This window comes from Dama dama, chromosome 27, assembly GCF_033118175.1.
Source record: "Dama dama isolate Ldn47 chromosome 27, ASM3311817v1, whole genome shotgun sequence".
Classification (NCBI taxonomy): Eukaryota; Metazoa; Chordata; class Mammalia; order Artiodactyla; family Cervidae; genus Dama; species Dama dama.
The window spans coordinates 50039287-50061870 of NC_083707.1; the positions used below are offsets into that span (position 1 = coordinate 50039287).

Genomic DNA, 22584 nt, shown 5'->3' on the forward strand with positions numbered 1-22584 from the left:
TAAGGAAATGCCAATTAAAGCCACAATGAAATATAACTGCACACCTCTGTCCTAATAATGACAGTATCAAAAGCTGGCAAAGACATGAAAAAACTTGATCTTTTATACATTACTGGTAGAAATATAAAATCATACAGCCATGTTGGAAAATAACTTATTAGTTTCTTACAAAATTAAATATACATATAACACCCAGCATATGGCAATTATCTGAGAGAAAGGAAAATTTACGTTCACACAAATATGTGAACACAAATGTTCATATTAGATTCATTCATAATAGATAAAAACTAGAAACAATCAACATGTACGTCAATAAGTGAATGGTTTACAGAAATTTAAATATATCCACACAATGGGATACTACTCAGCAATACAAAATGACAAACTATTAATACATGCAGCAATTTAGATGAACTTCAAAGACAATTCATTGAAAAAGGCCAATTTTGACAGATCACATATTGTACAAGTTCATATATACAATATCAGGAAATTATGAAGATGAGGGTGAAAGTGGTAGTTGTGACTATAAAGGGAAGCACAGGGAAGACCCTTGTGGTGATGGAATAGTTCTTGATTGTGTGGGGTATTAGATGGATCCACATACATGATAAAATGGCACAGAATTATACATATACATTATGCCAATGTCAATTTCCTTGTATGATATTGTGTTATAACCACTGAAGGAAAACTGGGGTAAGAATATATGGTATTTCTGTACTATCTTTACAATTTCTGTGAATACATAATTATCTACAAGTAAAAAGTTTAAAAAGTCACTGGTTATCTTGTTGTTATTATTCATTTCCTTTCATTATTGTTACTGAAAGTAATTTTGCTGTTTAGAAGACCTGGAACAATAAAAAATGACCCATTCTAATTATCAAATATTCTAGGTATGCCACTAAATATACTAAAAGAAATTAATGTACTTATCTGCCAGAAGACATGTACAAGAATGTCCACAGCAGCTTTATTCATAAGGATCCAAAACTAGAAATACATGAAAAGCCTATAACCTGGAGAATGAATAAACTGTGGCATATTTATACAATGGGATACTAAAAGGAAGAAGAAGGGGAAACAGAGGAAGAGGAATAATTTCATCTTGCTTTATACATACATTAAAGCTTCAATTATATTTGCAGTAATGGGGCATAATTTAGTATCCTTGATCAAAATTTAATCCTGGCCTTTCACTCTTATAATGAATTTAAACTATATTTATATTGCAGTTCTGTTAGAAGTACTGCATTAAAAAACACTGAAAACGGTTTGCTTTCAAGTAAATTATGGTAGTCTCCCTTATCCACCATTTCACTTTCCACAGTTTCTATTACCCATGGTCAGCTATATTCTGAAAACATTAAATGGAAAACTCCCGAAGTAACAAGTTAAAAAGTTTTCAATTGCACATTGTTCTTAAGTGTGATGAAATTTTGTACTGCCCAGCTCCATTCTGCTTGGGATCTCCAACAACTGACATCATCTGTTCCTGACATTCAGTCATCAACATCGTCACAGATCAATGATCCAGGATCACCCAAAGCAGATGACCTGCAGTCAGGTCAATAGCCTAATGCTACATCACAATACGGAGCTTCCCAGGTGGCGCCAGTGGTAAAGAACCTACTTAAGAGGCTTAAGTAGACCTGAGTTTGAGCCCTGGGTCAGGAAGATCCCCTGGAGAAGGGTATGGCAACTCACTCCAGTATTCTTGCCTGGAGAATCCTATGGATAGAGGAGCCTCGCAGGCTACAGGCCACAGGGTCACAGAGTCGGACAACTGAAGTGACTTAGCACACACACACGTGCACATCACATCATTCATCTTACTTACCATATAGACATTTTATTAATTTCACATCATCACAAGAAGAAGGTGAATACAGTACAATAAGATATTTTGAGACACAGAGAGAGAGAGGGAGACCACATTCACAAATTTTATTAGAGTATATTGTTATACACTCCATTTTATTATCCACAATTGTTACTAATCTCTGAAATGTAACTAATTTATAAATTAAACTTTGTCATAGGGGTGTATAGGAGAAAAACATAGTGTACACAGAATTCAGTTTCAGACATTTACTGGGGATCTTGGAATGTATGCCCCATGGATAACATGGACTACTGTTGCAGGATATAACTATTTCTTCTAAAATTCTAATTAATTCATCTAACTAGCAAGGTATACAAATGAAGTTGTATACTCAGTTATATGAGATATCTTTATGAAATCTTTATAATTGTTACCAAATTAATAAGCATTTTAAGAGTCCAAACCACTTATGAAACTTCATTTTTCTTACTGTGTAATAAAGAAAAAAAAAAAACATTTACTAGAAAGTGGGAAATATACTAATGGTCCGTTGAAATTCACTTCCTAGTTTCCCCTTTGCCCCTTACAGCATTTTCTCCTCCAGTAGCCAGTAGGGAGTATCTAGATCCTAACAAAGACAGGTGGTGAGGCTATGCTTTACATGGGTTACAGACAAGTGTAGATCAGGTGCATCCACAGAAAGGGTATGAGAAAGTCTTAGAATCCCTAACTGGACTGATTGGTGAAGGTATTTCTTTCCTGAAGTCAGTCAGTAAAGGCTGGAAGGGGTAAATACTTCTTCACATGCAAACATAGCCATACAAGTCTTCAAAGAATACAAAAATGAAGGAAAATATACACCAACAAAGGAAGACAATGCTTTTCTAGTAAGCAATCCTAAGGAAATAGAGATACACAAACTACCTGCTAAAGAACTCAAAACAATTGCTTTCAGGAAGGTCAGTGAGTTAGAATACTGATAGATGACTCAACAAAATCAGGAAAACAACATAGGAACAAAATGAGAAGTTCAATAAAGATAGAAATCGTCAAAAAGAACCAAACAGAAATTCTGGAGCTGAAAAATACAATGCATGAAATAAAAATCCAAAAGACAGCATCAACCTCAGACACGAACAAACAAGAGGAAGAAAAAAATCTGAGAATTCAAAGATAGAGGGGCCAAATGGATAAAAAACAAGATCCAACAATCTGCTGCTTAAAACGGACCTGCTTCAGGTTTAAGGCTACATGGCTTTAAAGTCAAGGGATGGAGAAAGATACTCTATGAAAGTAGAAACCAAAAGAGAGCGGAAGCAGTTACACTTAGACAAAATAGACCTTAACTCAAAAGATGTAGCAAGAGACAGGGTCAGTTCATCAAGAGGACATGACAATTATAAAGTCATCCCTTCCTACCTGTAGCAGATTCCTTTGAGGATCTGCCACAGATAACAAAATCCACAGATGCTCAAGTTCTGTAGTCAGCCTTCCATATCCATGGTTCCACATCTGCAGATTTAACTAATCCCAGATCATATAGTACTACGTTTACTGGGAAGAAAACACATTTAAGTGGACCTTCCGAGTCTGTGTTGTTCGAGGGGTCAGCAGTATATGCACTCAATATCAGAGCACATAAATACGTTAAACAAAGATTAACAGATATAAAGGGAAAAATAAACAGCAGTGCAGTAATAGCAGGAGACTTCAATATTCCATTTTAGCAGTGCATAGATCATCGAGACAGAAAATCAATAAGGAAACAACAGATTGAAGTATACTTTAGATCAAATGAATCTAACACACATACACAGAACATTCCATCTACTAGAATACATAATCTTCTCAAGTACACATGGAGCATTCTCCAAGATAGATCACATGCCACATCACAAAAAAGTCTTAAATTTAAAAAGATTGAAATAATGTATCTTTTTTTTAACCACAGTGGCATAAAACTAGCAATCAATAACAGAAAGAAAGCTGGAAAAATTAATAGATGTGTGGAAATTAGAAAAAACACACTCCTGAACAACCAATGGGTCAAAAAAGAAATCAAAGGGGAAATAAAAAAAAAATCTTAAATGAAAATGGAAATACAACATATCCAAAATTATGAGATGCAGCAAAAGTCCCTTTAAGAAGGAAGTTTATTACAATAAACACCTATATTAAGAGAAAAGAAAGATCTCAAAAATCTGACTTTAAACCTCAAGGCATTATAAAGAATAAATTAAGCCCAAAGTAATCAGAAGAAAGGAAATAACAAAGATCAGAATGGAAGTAAAGGAAACAGAGACTACAAAAATGATAAACATATCAGTGAAACTAATAGCTGTTTTTTCAAAGAGGTAAAATTGACAATCTTTAGCTCAACTACCTAAGAAAAGAAGATTCAAATAAATAAAATTAGAAATAAAAAAGGAAACTTTACAACTGATACTGTAAAAATACAAGGGATCATGAGAGACTATTATGAACAATTATATGCAAACAAATTAGATAATCTAAAAAAAATGGATTGATTCCTAGATACATATAACCTACCAAGACTGAATCATGACAAAACAGAAAATCTGAAAAGACCAATAATGAGTAAGGACACTGAATCAGTAATCAAAACTCCCAAAAAAGCAGCCCAGGACCAGATGGTTTCACTGGTGAGTTCTACCAAACATTTAAAGAATTAATACCAACCTTTCTCAAATCCTCCCAAAAAAATGAAGGAGAGAGAATACTTCCAATATCCCTGATGAATACAAATGTGAAAATCCTCAGTACAATACTAGCATATTAGAAGAATCACATACCATAATCAAGCACAATTTATCCTTGGGATGCAAGAATAGTTGAGTATATGCAAATCAGTAAATGTGCCACATCACATTAACAGAATGAAGGATAAACATTATATGATCATCTTAATAGCTACGAAAGAAATTTGACAAATTCATGATAAAAAAAAAACTCTTTCTCAACAAATTAAGTGTAGAAGGAATGTAGCTCAACACAATAAAGGCTATACATAACTAGCACACAGCTAACACCATGTTCAAAAGTAAAAACTTGAAGGCTTTTTCTTAAAATCAGGCATAAGACAAGGGTGCCCACTCTTGCCACTTTTATTCAACATAGTACTGGAAATCCTAGCCAGAACAGTTAGGCAAGAAAAAGAAATAAATATATCTAAAATGAAGAAGTGGAAGTAAAACTGTCTGTTTGCAGATGACATGATCTTACTTTATATATATAGAAAACCCTAAAGATTCCATCAAAAAGTGTTAGAACTAATCAGCAAATTCAGTAAAGCTACAGGAATTGACATTAATGAACAGAAATCAGCTGCATTTTTATACACTAAAAATGAACCACCTGAAAGAGAAATTAAGAGAAAAATCCTATTTGCAAAACAATAGCTTCAAAAATAATAAAAATAGGAATGAATTTAAGCAAGGAGGTTAAAGATCTGTACACTGAAAATTATAAGCTACTGATGAAAGAAACTGAAGATTCAAATAAATGGAAAGATATCCTTTGTCCTTGGGTTGGAATATTGTTATTAATAAAATGTCCTTACTACCCAAAGTGACCTACATTCAATGCAATCCCTATCAAAATTCCAATGGCATTTTCACAGAAATAGAAAAAAATCCTAAAATTTCAATGGAATTACAAAAGATCTCAAATAGCCAAAGCAATCTTGATAAAGAGGAACAATGCTGGAAGCATCACACATTTGATTTCAAACTATATTACAAAGCTATGATAATCAAAACAGTAATGTTAGTGGCATAAAAACAAATGAATAGAGCAATACTCAGTTGGTAAAGAATCCTCCTGCAAAGAGGAGACCCCAGTTTGATTCCTGGGTCAGGAAGATCTGCTGGAGAATGTGTATGCTACCCACTCCAGTATTCTTGGGCTTCCCTTGTGGCTCTGCTGGTAAAGAATCCACCTGCAATGTGGGAGACCTGGGTTCAATCCCTGGGTTGGGAAGATTCCCTGGAGAAGGGAAAGGCTACCCAATCCAGTATTCTGGCCCTAGAGAATTCCATGGACTGTATAGTCTATGGGGTCGCAAAGAGTTGGACATGACTAAGCAACTTTCACTTTCAGAGCAGTGGAACAGAACAGGGGGCCCAGAAAGAATTCCATGTATCATATATATGGTCAACCAGTCCTTTAAAAGAGGCCAAGAACACACAACAGGGAAAGGACAGTCTCTTCAATAAACAACCTTGGTAAAACTCAATGACCATAGGCAAAAGAATAAAACTGGATCACCATTCACAAAAATTAACTCAAAATGGATTAAAAACTTAAACATTAAGACCTGAAACTGTAAAATATTTAGAAGAAAACATAAGGAAAAAGATACTTGACATTGGTCTTGACAATGATTTTTTGGATAAGACACTAAAAGCAAAGGCAACAAAATAAAAAATAAACAAGTGGGACTATATCCAATTATTAATAAAAAGTCTCTTCACAGCAATGGAAACAACAAAGTAAAAAGGCAACCTACAGAATGGGAGAGAATATTTTCAAGTCATGTATCTATTAAAAGGTTAATATCTAGTATATGTAAGAAACTCATATAACTCAATAGCAAAAAACAAATAATCTGACTACAAAAATGAACAAAAGCCCTGAAATAGGCATTTTTCCAAGAAGACATACAAATGGCCAACAAGTATGTGAAAAGGTACTCAACATCACAAATCACCATAAAAATGCCAATCAAAGCCACAATGAGATTATCACCTCATACCTGTTAGGATGGCTATTACAAAAAAAAGATAAAAGAGATGACAAATGTTGGCAAGGATGTAGAAAAAAGGACACCTTTGTACACTGTGGTGGAAATACAAATTGGTAGAGCCATTATGAAAAACAGTATGGAGAGCCCTCAAAAATTGAAACTAGAACTACCATGTGGAAACAAACTGTTTACTGAGGTATGAATGGATAAAGAAATTGTGGAATGGAATATTGTGCACCCAGTCATGTCTGACTCTTTGTGGCCCCATGGATTGTAGCCCACCAGGCTCCTCTGCCCATGGAATTTTCCAGGCAAGAATACTGGAGTGGGTTGACATTTCCTACTTCAGGAATGGAATATTACTCAGCATAAAAAAGAAAATTCTGCTCTTTGAGACAACATGGATGAACCTGCAGGATATAATACTAAGTGAAATAGGCTGGACAGAGAAAGACAAATACTGTATGATCTCACTAAACATGGAATCTAAGGGGGAAAAAGGTTTGACATATAGAAACAGAGAGCAGAATGTCAGTTCTCAGGGGCTAGGGGATCGGAGAAAAGGGAAGATTTGCTCAAAGGATATAAATTTTCAGTTATAAGATGAATGAATAAGTTTTGGGGATCTAGTATAGAGTATGCTTATTTAACTTATATGCAGAGTACATTATGAGAAACGCTGGGCTGGATGAATCACAGGCTGGAATCAGGATTGCTGGGATAAATATCAATAACTTCAGATATGCAAATGACACGACCCTTATGGCAAAACGTGAAGAAGAGCCTCTTGGTGAAAGTGAAACAGGAGGGTGAAAAAGTTGGCTTACAGCTCAACATTCAGAAAACTAAGATCATGGCATCTGGCATTTGCAATCACTTCATGGCAAATAGATGGGGAAACAGTGGAAACAGTGGCTGACTATTTTGGGGGGCTCCAAAATCACTGCAGATGGTGAGTGTAGCCATGAAATTGAAAGACGCTTACTCCTTGGAAGGAAAGCTATGACCAACCTAGACAGCATATTAAAAAGCAGAGACATTACTTTGTCAACAAAGGTCCGTCTAGTCAAGGCTATGGTTTTTCCAATGGTCATGTATGGATGTGAGAGTTGGACTATAAAGAAAGCTGAGCGCCGAAGAAGTGATGCTTTTGAACTATGGTGTTGGAGAAGACTCTTGAGAGTCCCTTGGACTGCAAGGAGATCCAATCAGTCCATCCTAAAGGAGATCAGTCCTGAGTGTTTATTGGAAGGACTGATGTTGAAGCTGAAACTCCAACACTTTGACCACCTGATACGAAGAACTGACTCATTTGAAAAGACCCTGATGCTGGGAAAGATTGAGGGCAGGAGGAAAAGGGGATGACAGAGGATGAGATGGTTGGATGGCATCACCAACTCAATGAACATGAGTTTGGGTAGGCTCCAGGAGTTGGTGATAGACAGGGAGGCCTGGCGTGCTGCAGTTCATGGGATTGCAAAGAGTCGGACACGACTGAGCGACTGAACTGAACTGAACTGAATGTAGAGTATGGGGACTACAGGTAATAATACTGTATTGTATACTTGAAATACGCTGAGAATAAATCTTATGCATTATCACCAGAAAGCAAACAGACAAAACTTCTTAGTGCAATGATGTATGTATAATTACCAAGACTTAAATGTACAACTGCTGTGCCCTGTTAAGGCTACACTTTACTGTAAATCAGTCCTCCTAAATAATTTTTAATATACCAACTTCAGATTCTCTGTGTATGTTTTTCTGACATCATTACCTGAATTGCTGGTCTAGCTTTTCAGCCACAAAATCCTGTCTCTCTTTTTCTTTCTTCTCTCTTAATAATCTTATTTTATCTCTCATTCTATCTTTTTTCTCCTCAATTGTTTCTTCTTTCAATTGCATTTCAGTAAAATACTCATTTTCTTCTGATGCTAAAAGTTCACGTAACCTAGGTTCACAAAACAAAATGACAACAACAAGCAAAAGAATTAAAACTGTCATGCTATATGCACCATTTCACCAATTGATTTTTATTTTGTTAAATTCAATTTCAGAAATATATGTTCAGTCATAAATTTTGTAAGAAGGAAAGGTCATTACAGTATTCCATAAAATGAGTTGTCACCTAAAGCAATAGAGACTAATCTACGCCACATTTTATTTGATCACGTACAGATGAGATATGTGATCTATATTTCAACAAAAAAAGCAAAACGAGCAAGATTTTCATTATAATGACAAAATATGATACAATATGTTCTTTTGATCTTTATCAATAGGTTATCACAAGTGAAAATTAAGCTATTGGTTTGGTAGGAATAAGAATAACTCAGCCATGATCCTCACTATAAAAATTCACTTGATTTTTGATTGGTCACTCTCAGACTCTAGTTTCAGGAATGTCTCAGAGTCTGGATTAGCCAGTTTTTAAGCCTTACTTATTTCGTCTTTCTTCAGTGTTGATGATAAACCCTTGCATGGCATCCTTGACTCTTGCTTTCACAAGACTGTCCACAAACTTGCGGTCATTGTGCTGGTCCCACTCAGTTTTCAAGCGATCCCGCTCGAATGACTTAATGGAGGCCAAAATAGCATGATGTTTCTGATGACTTTGTTGGATTCTTTCCAGATGATGCTCAGCTCCTTGGCCTTTGGGAGGCTTGGCTCTCTGAAACAACAACAACAAAAAGCAAGTATCACTTATAATAGACCCAAAATCAACTGCATATTTTCAGTTAATCCACCAATACTCGTATTAAACAAAACTTGGTATATAAAACTAATATATCCTGCTATAACTGTAAACAACTTAAGTGTCTAAGATGTAACTTGTTTGATTCTTTGAAACCTGTACCTAAGATGTCATCAAATAAGTCTCAAATATTTCTCAAATGTCATTTGAATAAAAGTTCATGGAATTATAAAGTTAAAATTTTGAATGGGACTCCAGAGATTAGCTAATCAAATCAGAGACTTAAGTTATTTGCCCAAAGTGCTCTAAGTAGTTAGGGCAGAAATGGGTAGAACAAGAATTAAAGGTCTTCTAATTCCTGACCTTAATCTTGCCACCTACTATCCCACCTTGCTTTTCAGAGCTCTGACAACATAGTTACCACCATCAAAATTCTTTCAATTAAAATAAACTACTCACTAAGTATATAGGATATACATAACAAGTTGTGACAGTGAGATATCCTTTACTAAGAAGGAAGCAAGGAAGACAGAAAGGGAGGAAGGGAAAGAAAAGAGGAAAAAAAAAAAAAAAAAAGCTAATGGCAGAATTTGATTCCTATTTCTACTGTCCCCAGAAATTTAATGCAAGAGCTGTGCTCCTGACATTCTGGGATAACTTGAATTTCTGTAAACATGTTCATTTTATACAAACTTTCACCAAAAAGTTGGAAATGCATACACCATTGTGAATAAATATTGACACATTTGCTAAAATCATACGGACTATATCTTTTTTATTTCTTCATTGCTAGCATGAAGCCTGCCTACCAGCATCAAGTTCTCAGTATGAATGAAGAGGAAAGATGAATGAATGAATCTGTTCATGGGTGGGCTTGATGTGACTCCTGCCCCTCCTGGGGCCACCATGAAACCCATGGTTTTGAGCTTTGTATTTTCAGCCAGGTTTATCAAGTCACCCTTAGGTGAGCAGTCAGACTCTGGTGTGCCGATGCTCCGTAACAAAGGCTTTAACTCGTGGCAGAGAGTCAGTCTGATTATTTACACTGAGAGCATCACTGTCTGGATTACCAGAAGACTGGCATTGAAACTTGGTATAGGAGTCTCTAAGGAAAGGAAATCAACATTTGAAGACAGCCTCATGACAAGATTCAAGGTTCGGGCTATACATATGGGTGCCTAGAATAGTTGAACAAGATAATACAAAGCTGAGGTAGGTTGGAGACAGAAGGTGATGGCGAAGGTTACATCATGGGAAGTAGCTAGTTCATACTGAAATTATTTAGAGCCTAGATTTAGTTAACTACTGTTCTCTAACATGCATGGCATCCTATGAACGCAGATTCAGTGATAACAAAGCAGAGTTGGGTCAAGGCTGCACCCTGAGCAGGACACACTCAGGGTCCGAGTAGACAGACGGGCTGAGAGCAGGAACCAAGTGCCAAGGCCTTCAGGAATCAACTGTCTTAAGTCATCAGCGCAAGCGTCAGGCTCTGAGGCATATTTTGACGAAAGAGGAAACAGCAGTGGAGGGCAGCGAGAAACAGACTGAACAGTAGCAAGGAATTAGGAAGCCCTTTAAGGCTGTGGCATCCTGGATAGGAAGACTTTGTGGTCAGGGAGGACCCCGTCTCTGGATGAATAAAGTATGATCTGGAGTTCCCTAACAAGATGGTGCCAATCCATGCAGTCTCAGCATTATGTGCTCAAAACCTGTACTGTTTAACAGAAAAATAATATAAACCAGATCTGCAATTTAACATTGATGCAGCTGTATTTTAAAAAATAAAGAGAAACAGGGGGAATTAATTTTAATATATTTTTATTTAACCAATATATCCAAAATATTATTATCTCAATACGTGACTCTAGGCATGCTACAAGTGCTCAGATTTGTGGCTAGTGGCCACCATACTGGACATTGCAACTCTTAAACCATGCTAAAATCAGAATAAAGGGTTTCACAACTACCCTGTACTTTCAAGGTCACCGAAAGCTTTTGTTACTGTAACATCTCAAATTAGTTTCTACTATTACAGTTTAATGTCTTAAAGAATAACATCTTACAAGCCTAGGTAAGATGGCCTCTACTGATAACTGTGTGATCTTGAGCAAGTTACTTAACCTCTTTAAGTCTCAGTTTTCTCACCTGTCAAAAAGAGCAAAACAAATAGCTTCCTCAAAAAAATTATTTCAAGAAGTAAATAACTAGGTCCCTAGGAGGCACTCACCAAACAGCTGCTCCTTTTGCTGCTTCATTACTTCAGACATTACATCTTTCACCACCTTCTCTTGAAGAAATTGTTTAGCATTCAAGTCTCACCTCTGGTGGTTTTAACTCTTCTCCCATCACAACTCTACAACCTCTAACATCCACACTTCTTATCACACTCTGATACCTGAGATACACCAGCTCTGACCTTTTCCCTTTCCTCTTTCTTCTTCTATAAACATAAAATATTCAATAGGCCTGCTTCTCTGGTTTGGTGGTAATTTGGTGGAATGGAAATCCTTATTGGTTTCCGACACAAGGAATGTCACCTGACCAGTAGCCCAGCTGAACTCAGGGTTCAGATACAAAACCCAAAGTACATCCATTACTGTCCCTCATAAAGAAAATAATAATCACCTCAAACCCTACAGACTGGAAAAGACTCCAGTCTACTCATTTCCAAACCCAGATCCTACAGTCCCTGGACCTAAAGAAGAGGGAGCAAGTCTATAAATTAACTGACAACTGCTATGTGCATTACAGGGCATAATAAAACCATACCTTTCATGCTCTCTGCTCTTTCTTCCACAGCGTGCCAACACAGACAATACGGCACCGTTATCAGCTGTGGGGGCACACTGCGTTAATCTTTAATGGTTTTGTGCGTGAGCGAGTTGTTTCTGCAATTAGATAGCAACTTGAAGGCAAGGATCAAACTTTCAGAGAAAGCGAAATCTCCCAGGGTCAATGTTTTCACCCCTGTATCTTCCACAGATCTGTGCACACAGCAGGGACTCAAGTGATACCTCTATCGTTGCCTAACTACACATGGAGGTTTTCTAGCCTGTGGAAACTAGTGTGTAGAAGCAAAGGAATGCAGGTGCGTGGACCAGCTGAACGAGGTTCTGAGCGGCGCTCATCAAATTTTGCAGCACAGTGTTCCCCTGGCCTCCTACCACCACCACTGCCTTAAAGGCAACCAACCTCCTATTCCCAGGCCTGCGGGTGTTTCTGTTACAGTTGAGTCAGCAAAGGAAGGGCCCTAAAACCACTCAAAACCCCCATAGTCCAGCACTCTTCAACAGACGGTTTTCCTAAGCGTACAGAACTAGTCCCGACCGTACAGCTGAATCACTGCCAGTTCAGACCCCAGATTTCCTGCCACCTGACCCAGCGCCCTTTCCTTGACACACACACTCCGCATTTCAAGGGCACGACCTCTTTTATACGTCTTGCAAGATCTTCAACCTTCAAGATCTCCAGTGGTTTTTCTCCAAATACATAAACTAAATACAACCGACGCGGGGAGGAAAAGGGTAGGGAGGGACGAAGTACGAGAGCTAGGCAAGAGACCTTTTTCCTCCCTCGTTCAAACATCAAACTACTGCCTCAGGCATCTGCTTCCCTTGAGAGAACCCCTGCTGGGTGCCAAGGTTGGGTTGGGTCCTGAAATGGGGGAAGATACAGAAAATGGTAGGACCCCAAACACATATCCCGTGCTTACCACAGTCACCACTTTGGGAGTGGGCCCCTTAACCTCTCTCTGTACGATGCCAAACCGCTGGCTGTACATTTTGGAGCTCCCTCGGGTCGGGGGCGGTGTTCGCCGCGGTTCCCCAACCACAGGTACCAGCGGGACGAGCTTGTGAGATGCACAGGTCTGGTTGCCAGTGTTGCGCCTCAGGGGTCTAGGGACAGGTGAATGGGGCGGAAGTTGGTCCCGTTACCATGGTGACCATAGAAACGGGCACTCGCAACTTCCTCTTGGAGTGTAAGAGCTGAGTCTGCGCAGTCCTCACCCCGCCCTTGGCCAGGCCTCCCGCCGACTTCGCTCCCTTACTGCTAGCAGAAAAAAAGCCTCCTTAACCCGAAGCAAAGTCGAAGATTTAATTACATTCCAATTGATTTTGCTATTTATATCCTGTAATGTCTAAAAGCATGAGAAAAGTTATCGGACACTTTGTAGGATGGTCAAATTTTGAGACCATCTCTAAGTTAACCTTCAGGGCAAATCATCACATGACAACCTTATTAGCGTAGTTCTTTACAGGAATTTAAAGGTATTTTCACACATAAAGCCTTTCAGTCTCACAAATACCTGACTGATGGCACAGCGGGTATTATCCTCATCTTACTGCTAAAACAAGCTGAGAGAGCCTAACTGGTTTGTCAGTTAACCCAACCAGTAGTGACAAATTTGTTAATAAAACCAGGAAACCACGGCTTACACTTGAGGAACCCTAGGATTGGGGGGAAGGCCGGGGGGGGGGGGGGGGGGGGGGCCAGCGGCACGATCTGACTGGGCACAATAAAGACCAGGGCCAGGAGGTGGATCAGAATTTCGGTGATCAGGCTCTGGCATTCTGGATCCCAGGCAGAAAAAGAACATAACACAAGTGAGGAAACCTAAAAGGGGCCCTCAGCACAGGTGGAGACTACAGCTGAACAACTGCTCAAGAGCAAACTGGTGAGTCAAAGTCGAAATCTTGCCCGACTCTTTGCGACCCCATGAACTATACAGTTCATGGAATTCTCCAGGCCAGAATACTAAAGTGTGTAGCCTTTCCCTTCTCCAGGGGATCTTCCCAACCCACGGACTGAACCCAGGTTTTCCGCACTGCAGGCGGAATCTTTACCACCTGAGCCACAAAAAGTGGTAGGTAATACCTAAAAGTCAAATAAGAATGACACTTTGGTACTTTCTGCAATGAGGATGAACATAGAACTTTAACAGGAAAAAAATTAGCACCTAGTAGGTCACTGACGTGTAATAACAAAAGCACTAGTACTGCGTATCCCAATTTAAGACCGCAATTTACTATAAATCAGCATTCCCTAATTATTTGTAATCCGCCCACTTCGGATTTTGCATGCGGCATGTTTCTAGGTTTGGACTCCATTTCCTGAATTGTTCGTTCAGCCTTTCAGCCACAAAATAACGTCTCTTCTCTTTTGAAATTTCTTTTAATAATTCTCATTTTGTCTTTTATCTCCTATAATGCTTCTTCTTTCAACTGAAGCTCGGTAAAATACTCATTTTCATTTACTGCTAAGAGTTTACGTAGCCTGAAACAAAAGAAAGAAAAGAAATTAGACGATCGTCTCCGCTCCCTGGACGGGGTCCTGAGGGCTAGTTGCTGGATCTTCGATTCCCACGGGTGCCTGGCCCGCTGGCTGATCTGGTCTGGTAACACCATACCCTCAGAAGGGCGGTGACGCCCTCGGCCTAGGGGCGGGGTTTGGCAAAAGCCAGATTCTCGGGCGCCCGGTGGGAACCTCCGAGGTCCAGAGCCTGGAGGGTCCCATCAACGTGAATTTTCGGCGACACGGGAAGCGGACTCTCGGCGACACCCGGCGGCCCTGGTACGTCCCGGCGTCGGTCCTGAGCTCCTCGCGCTGCGCCCTCACCCCGGGCGTATCCCGTAATTTAATCCCGCTTCGGTCTCGCCCGCGGAGCCACTGTGAAGAGGGGAGTCGGCTTCCCTCTGCGCTGATTCTGGACCGCCTCGGCCCAGGGGCGGCCACGCCCCAGGGACAGGGAGTTGAGGGGCAGCGTCTCTCCAGCCCTGGCCGGAGGACCAGGGTCCAGGCGCCAGCGCCCCCTGGTGGGCGTATTCGGAGGGTGGCGGGACCGGCCCGGGCACGACGACGGAGTCTCAAACTCCAGGGGGCTCTAGAAGTGATTCACCCAAGATCCTTGAACAGAACCTGACCTCGATCTTGCCACCCACTTTCTATACCAGTTTCTCAGAGGCAGTCTATCAGCACTTAAGCACCATTAAGATACTTCCCCCCAAAACACTAAGTATATATAAATCAGTAAACGGGACAATAAAAATCATTTAAAAATAATTTTAAAATAGAACAGCATAAACTATATTATTTCCAATGCCTAGTGTGCCCCAACAAGGTCACGCAAGGGCTGTCCTCCCAACAGTTTCCTGAATTCTGTATTTTCACCATTAAATTCCACGATAAAGTTGGAAATTCATCATTTGTAAATACATATTGATGTATTTAATAAAACTGCATGGACTATATCTTTTTCATTCCTGAATCTCAGTATTAAGTACAGTGCCTAGCATGGGTCAGGCTCTCGATACCTGAATGAATGACACAAAAATAGCCGAGACCAGCAAGTTTTTTCTGGATGGGCTTGAATTTCTGTACTTGCTGGGGTCACCATGAAATCCATGGTCTTCAGCTTTGCATTTTCAGCAACGCAGCTTTACCAAGTTATCCTCAGGTGAGTTGTGAGACCCTTAGGAGCTGATTCATGGCAGGGTGGCTTTGTAACGTGTCACCTTGACTAGGCTACGTTTCCCAGTATCCCCTTCCCTGCATGCTTCCAGTTAGGACAGGCCACGAGAGACTGTGCGTGGGAATTGGAGGGCAGACGCGAAGCAGCAGCACACTCGGAAGGTTGCTGCAGGAGCACCAGGCACCGCTGCAGTTCACACACGTCATTTATCTGCTGGCTCACCTCGTTGGTATGGGGCAACAGTCAGGCCTGCAGCCAGGCCTGCAGCCAGGCCTGCAGCTGCTCCACCTTCCCCAGGATCTTCCTTCAGCTTTTCTAATTCCTGGACCAGATGCATATTTAACTCTGTGATGAAGGGCACCAGTTTCTTCTGCAGGACACCCACGTCATCGAAGTTGGAGGTGGTGAGAGGCTGACATGGCTTCCAGGCCATCCTTGCGGTTTCCAGCTCATGCTCGTGGGCGCCAGTATGTCCTCCGTCTCCCACATTTTACATCCATCTTCCCTTCCCGATTGCCTGCCCTGCAGACTTCAAGCTCCAGCATTAGATGCAAAGACAACAGCCTTATACAGACTGTTCAACCAGCTCCCACAATTGCATAAGATCAAATCACCTACAATAAATCCCTTAAGATAATATACATATTTATATATACATATACACACATATATAAAATCTTCGTATTAGTAGTGCTGCTTTTCTGATCGTATCTTGACACACACGGTAACATCTCATGAGTCAGAATGCTATTCTCAAATTTCATTTAGGGCATCACTGTCAAAATACCACCAGAATATGAGGACTGGGTGGTTGGATCCTGGGAGGGAGCAAAACAGTACGAGAAAATTATCCAGTCTTGACTCTGGCTGAAATAAGTAGGGTGAGGCAAAGGAAGGAGCAGAGAAGGGGGCAGAGGGCTGTAAATGAGTTAAAGTAGAGAAACGCTTACTCTACCTCTGAATTCTCTAAAGCTGCGAGGCTGGGACTACAGTAAGCAAGGGAGGCACATAGGCTACAAATTTAGGAGGCCGGCACTCAGTCCCAGCCCAGTAAAGCTAAGTAATGAATCACACATGTAATCTTTTTGGCACTTTATGAAGAATTGGAAAGTGAGGCAGGGCTGAGCCAAGACTGGCCCTTAGGCGGGACTTGAAGCAGGAGCTCAGACTCCTAGAAGACAGGGGCTGAGAGTAGAAACCAAGTACAAAGGTCATCAAGGGACAGGGAAGTGAGTTGTGAGGAAACATGAGCCAGGCCAGGAGCTTTCATTCTGAAGACTGCTTTGGCTGAGGGTAGGGAGTGACGGTAAATATCAGCCGTGGGGAAAGATGCCCTTTTGGGTTTGAGGAATCCTATGTGGCACCCAAGGCCTGGGAATAACCCAGTCTCAGGAGGCATGCGTGCTCTGACAAGGTGGCACGATCCACACTGTCTTGGTGTTTCCTATGCCACCCCAGGGGGAGCAGTTTGTAAGGGGTTTGTTGTTATGCTTAGAAGAATCCACTTTTGTCAGGTCACTGGAAACTTGTTAATATGACACTATCACACACTACTGGATATAGGTTACAGTTAACAGTTTAGTGGCTTAACTTAAAAACAAGGCTTTTACAACCTGGGCTTGATCTTGATCCTAGGCTCTATTGATACTAGCTGTTCGACACTGGACAAGTTATTTAGTTTCTCTGAATCTCATTTTCCCTTCTGCAAAAATGGGCACAATCAATGCCATTCTAAAAAGATGTTTTTGAGGATTAAACCAGGTCCATGGGAGGAACTCAACGAATAGCAGTTCCTTTCCTCATTTATTCACATTACATTCCCAATACATTCCGAACTGCTGTCTCCCTGAGGAAATGTTTAGAGACACTACCAGGTCTCATCCAAATCCATTTAGAATTATTTATGATGATGGCTTGTTTAGGCCAAAGGTGGCTTTAATCACGTCGGCTCTCCCATCCCAGCTCCCCCATCTTTAATATCCACACTTCTTATGACACTCAGGCTCCTGGGGTTTGCACTGGTTGGAGGAGATGCACCAACTTTCTACTCTTTGTCTTCCTTTTCTGCTTATTTCCTCTATAAGCTCAGAGTACTGAACAGGCCTGCTCCTCTGGTTTGGTGGTAGGTTTTCCCAGTTCCTACTGACTCCCACACAAGCCCTGGCAATCCATCTATGGTCCAGCCTCTGAGCAGATCAGTGTTGTCTCTGATAAAGTTGGTCTGTAAGTATCACCTTGAGTCCTACAGTCTGCAGAAGCCTCCAGTCTACTGCTTTCTACCTCCAGGTTTTTTAAGGTCCTTGGACCTAGAGAAGAGGGAGCAGGTCTGTATGTTGAATTAGGTTCCCTATGTGCAAAATGAAGCATCACAAAACCATTTCCTACTCTTCCATTTCCCCCCAATTATCCCTTCCCTCTCTTCTACAATCTTCCATTGCAGACAACATAGCACATCATTACTGTTCTGTTAATATGTAATGATTTCATGCATAGGGGAAACGGCTTCACTACTTGGATTATAACCTCCCTGAAGGCAGGAATCCTATGTCTCCTGAAAGATAAGCCTCCCAGGGTCATTGATTCACCACTGTGTGCCCAGCAGGGTCTCAATCAGTACTTCAGTACTCGCCCAAGTACAGGTGGAGCAGTTTCTGGCCTGCAGACATTAGTCCGCAGGAACAAAGGAATCCAGGGGCTCAGGTCAACAGTTGACGCTGCCTGTCTGGGCTCTGGTCAGGGCTCTCATCAGTCCTGCAGGAGGCAGCACTCCCCTGACCTCCTCCCACCAGCCCAGTCCTACAGTCCTCCCACCTCCCTATCCTTCCTTCCACTGCCACACCTGTAGGGACAGTTCTGTGCAGCAGCTGAAACAGTTAATGACCTCAATAGGTCCAGAAAATCTCAAGAAACACAGCCTGATTCCTTCCAATGAGGATACTCCAGTTGTGTGTGGACCCCAATCACAAAGCCATCTCAGGACCAGATCTCCTGACCACCCCCCACTGACCAGCCCACCCATTCATCTCTTGGAAACTCCACAGGCCTTCAAGACCCCAAATGATGATTCTCTGAATAAGAAATTGTAAGTCTGACCCCTGTGGATTTTCTTAAGGATACGGGGGAAAAGCTTTCCTTATCTTCCCTTTTCTTTCCAATCTCAACAAAGGGTACCAACTCTTCTCCCGCCATCAGCTCCTGTAACCCTCCTCAAGGAGAGCCCTGGCCCAGACCTCAGGAGAAATCTCTAAGGTCCTGCACACACTCCATCACTGATGGTGACGAGAGCAATCGCATGGGGCCTTTACCTCCCACTACCCCATGTCAAAACGCTGACTGCGCTCATGACTCAGGGCCCACATCTGGCCAGAACGCCCCCCTCCATCCCAACCCCTCACAGTGTGGGGCACACCTTGGCAACCAGACTGCTGTGTCCCGGAGGCGGGATCCACCCAGGCTGAAAATCTCCGTGATCTGGGGAAGAATTAACATCAGGGTCACCACAACTGGTGGGCCTAAAGCAGGGTCAGGACAGGGCGGGGTGTCCCCCAGCACTGACCACGGGTGTGCCAGCCCCTCCTGCCTCCTCCTCTGGGGCCAAGTCAGAGGTGGAGTCATCCTTGTTGTCCTCCTTGTCCTCCTCAGGGTCAGGTGGCTCTTGCTTCACTGATGGCAGGCCTGGGTCTACTGCCTGGGAGAGGCGGGAAATGGGCAGTTGTCAGAAGGGCAGGGCTGGCCTGAGCAAAGTGTCCCTACCAGCCAACCTGTCCCTGTGCTGACACTCCCATTCTGTCACACCTGAGCACAGAAAAACCATCTTGTCTACAGACCTTTCCCATTCCTCACAGATTTCCATTTTTCTGTTAACTGGGCAGCAAAGCAGGCCACACTAGTTGCCTGGGGAGGGTGAGGCATCTGTCAGACAGGCGGGATAATTCTGTGAGAGGCTGTAATCAGCACACCTATTACTGTGTTCAAAGAAGCACCATCATGGCTCCCCATCACTCTGCTCACAGACCACCCGTCACTGACCCCCACCTTGCTGGGGCAGCCGGGCAGCAATACAGGAGAAGTCAGGATGGCTGAGCCCGGTGTCCAGTCTTCCTGGGCATCCGCCTTCTCTTGCTTCACCTGGGGTAAGGCCACAACCCAACTCAGGCCAGGGCACTGGGCCTCCTGTGTGAAGGAGGATGGCAGCAGACTTGGTCCCAGCTTCCCTGCACGAGGCTGGGTGGGGTTGGGAAGGGCAGGAGAAGGCGGGACCCTCACCTGCAGCCGAGCTTCTGTGGCAGCCGAGGCTGGGCCAGGCACTGGCACGGGGCTGCTCGCACCCTCCCGTAAGAACACAAGGTCAGTGCCAGGTGGGGGCAGCACAAAGCCGCTGCCCGCTTCCTCCTTCACTGGAGTCTGGGCTCGGTCTGGTTGAGCTGTGGGTGTGGCCAAGGGAGGCTTCAGGGTCTGACCCAGATGGGGCCTTCGAGTAGAGCAAGGCCTCTTTCGACGAGGGTGAGCTGGCGGCGGCAATGCCCCATCTTCGGACTCTGCCCAGACACTTGGCAGGAGCCGCTTCTGTGAGGAGAGGTGGCATGTTATGGCCACCAGGTACACTACTACCCTGCCCTGATCGATGCACCCAACCCCGTTAGTCTCAGTAGGGTATTTCCTTGTGGACAAGCCCCTCATCACAAGGGCTGTGAATCTCCTATTGGCAATGATAGTACCTCCCAGTTTCCTCATTTATCCCAGCACAACATCTGCTAACTGGTGGCAAACCCACTGCCCCACCCACCACTCTGAAGCTGCAGGACCCACCTGGCCTGTCCCCACTCGCCCTCCAGGCCTGCCTGCCCCTCCCAGGCATCGGGTGGCAGGGGACACGAGTGGGAGATGGGCACTACTCCCCCCACCCACCAGACCCTTCTTGCTACACCCACCATAGCAAACTGCAGGCACTGGCGCCAGCGGCACTTCTGGCGCTTCTGGTTGCTGCCCCCGAATTTGGGCTTGTCACAGCAGAAGTCGCAGTGGCCACAGTCCATCCGCCGCAGGCAGGCTGCACAGGCCCCACACTTGCGGTTCTGCCGACGGTTTGTGTAAGGCTGCTGGGAACAGGGGGTGTGGGGGCTGTCACTAGGATAGTGACAGTGCTGTTCCTGTTACTCGTCCACCAGCCCCGCTGGAGGGAACTGGTTCGACACTAGTCTTAGCCTGGCTCCCCACTAGTCACACCTCCGTGTCTGCGAGTCCAGCACCAGGCAATATTGTTGTACCGGAAGGCCCTTAATACCATGAGGACGGCGGCTGCTTCAACACGGTATCCATCGTTCTATCTGCTGGTCCCCCACTAGCTACCAAGATAATGTCTCTGACCCCCACCTCCAGCAGAATTTTGCAGATGCTCCGTTAGCTCCCATCACTGCGCCTGGTCATCCTATGCAGACTTCGGGCACTGTGCCAGCTTTTCCTCTGCAAGCCCCATCAGAGCGCTGGTTCATCTGACACCAGGTCCTGTGACTGCACCTGGGGATCCCATATTAGTTCCTAGCCCACTGTCTGCTCAGCCCACGCTAGTGTCCACCACTGTGCCTTACTACTCCCCTATCAGGCCCATTGCAGCATCTGCTTCTGTGGGTTAACCAAGCGCCCTGGGAGAGTCTAGGCTTATTCAGGTAGGGTGAGGCCACTCACTAGCTCGTCCTCGTCTACACAGTAATAGATGAATTCAGCAGGTGGCGAGGGGGCCAGGGCTCTGGGGTGCTGCAGAGGCAAATGGGGTGGGGTCAGGGCAGGTAGTTGGTGAGGTTACGGTTGTGCCGTCCCCCTGCCCACCAGGGCCTCACCAGCTCTGGAGACTCTGGAGGCTGCGGTGGAGGAGGTGGAGGCGGTGACTGGGCTCGGGGTGGACGCCGCCGGGGCACCACCTTGGAGTCGCAGCCTCCCCTGCGGCGGCCATGTTTACCCTGAGAGAAAGGCAGAAGGCAAGTTTAGGCTTGGTGGCACAGGCAGGCACGGAGCACCACCCTCCCCTCAGGTGTGCAGAAAGCATGCGAGGGGGACAGGCAGGCAGAGTGTGGGCTGGGGCACTCACAGCAGGGGGAGCCACAGCGAGGGGAGGGCGTCGTTGACATCGCTGATGGTGGCGACGGAGGCGGTGGGCAAGGTGCTGGCAGACAGGGGCAGGAAGGTGGAGCCAGAGAGGTGAGTGTGAGGTGGGGGAGAAAAGAAGACATGAGGTGGGCAAGGCCAGTTGCAAAGAAGGAAGCAGGAGCAGCTTTAACAGCAGAGTAAGCTCTGCCCCAGCCCCCACCTGCACCCCCCACTCTGACTTACCCGGAGGCAGCGCCGCTGGACGCACTTCCACTGGCGCCGGAGCCCAGGGCGGGGAGGGCGAAGGCAGACTCGACAGCGGCCACAGTCCTCTCGGGTCTGACAGCCCCGGCACACGCCACACCCTCGGCTCTGTGGGGGCCGGAGGTGTGAAGCGTGGGGCCAGGGCTGAGGGCCAGAAGCACGGGTGAGCCTTGGGCCTACCCCACCTGCCTGACTCACCCTTTCCACAATTCGGAGGCACCGTCTTCGCTCACACTTGCAGAACAGTCCCGAGGCCACATCGCGGGGCAGCTGCAGGAGGCAGGTGGAGCAGGCCCCGCAGTCTTCCTTCACCTGGCAGGCCGTGCACTCCCCACAGCCCACACGCTGCCAGGAACGGTGGGGCAAGGTCACGGGTCCAGGCGGAGCGGCTCCAGGAGCACTGCCCCTAACATGTCTGCTGACCCCACATTAACCCCCATCACCACGTCTGCGGGTCCCCGTCTGCCTCATCA

At 44.0% G+C, this 22584-nt stretch overlaps 1 protein-coding gene across 49 annotated transcripts in view; it reads right to left on the bottom strand.

Moving 5' to 3' along the window:
* The window catches only part of MBD1 (methyl-CpG binding domain protein 1), a 56095-nt gene that overhangs the window by 24539 nt on the left and 8972 nt on the right, over nucleotides 1-22584 (bottom strand). Inside the window, exons 7-19 of one of the 49 annotated variants that reach the window (XM_061130953.1) lie at nucleotides 22310-22456; nucleotides 22091-22219; nucleotides 21849-21923; nucleotides 21601-21720; nucleotides 21449-21517; nucleotides 20695-20862; nucleotides 20030-20329; nucleotides 19799-19891; nucleotides 19320-19451; nucleotides 19173-19234; nucleotides 13007-13190; nucleotides 9038-9267; nucleotides 8374-8547 (exon numbers count right to left, since the gene is read on the bottom strand). In XM_061130953.1, the coding sequence (XP_060986936.1) occupies nucleotides 8374-8547; nucleotides 9038-9267; nucleotides 13007-13190; nucleotides 19173-19234; nucleotides 19320-19451; nucleotides 19799-19891; nucleotides 20030-20329; nucleotides 20695-20862; nucleotides 21449-21517; nucleotides 21601-21720; nucleotides 21849-21923; nucleotides 22091-22219; nucleotides 22310-22456 (1883 nt within the window). Of the gene's footprint in view, nucleotides 1-8373; nucleotides 8548-9037; nucleotides 9268-13006; nucleotides 13191-14297; nucleotides 14569-15340; nucleotides 16293-16391; nucleotides 18070-19172; nucleotides 19235-19319; nucleotides 19452-19590; nucleotides 19676-19798; nucleotides 19937-20029; nucleotides 20330-20694; nucleotides 20863-21448; nucleotides 21518-21600; nucleotides 21721-21848; nucleotides 21924-22090; nucleotides 22220-22309; nucleotides 22457-22584 lie in introns of those variants that run through there. The other 48 variants (XM_061130964.1, XM_061130952.1, XM_061130955.1 and 45 more) reach the window with 48 other exon arrangements.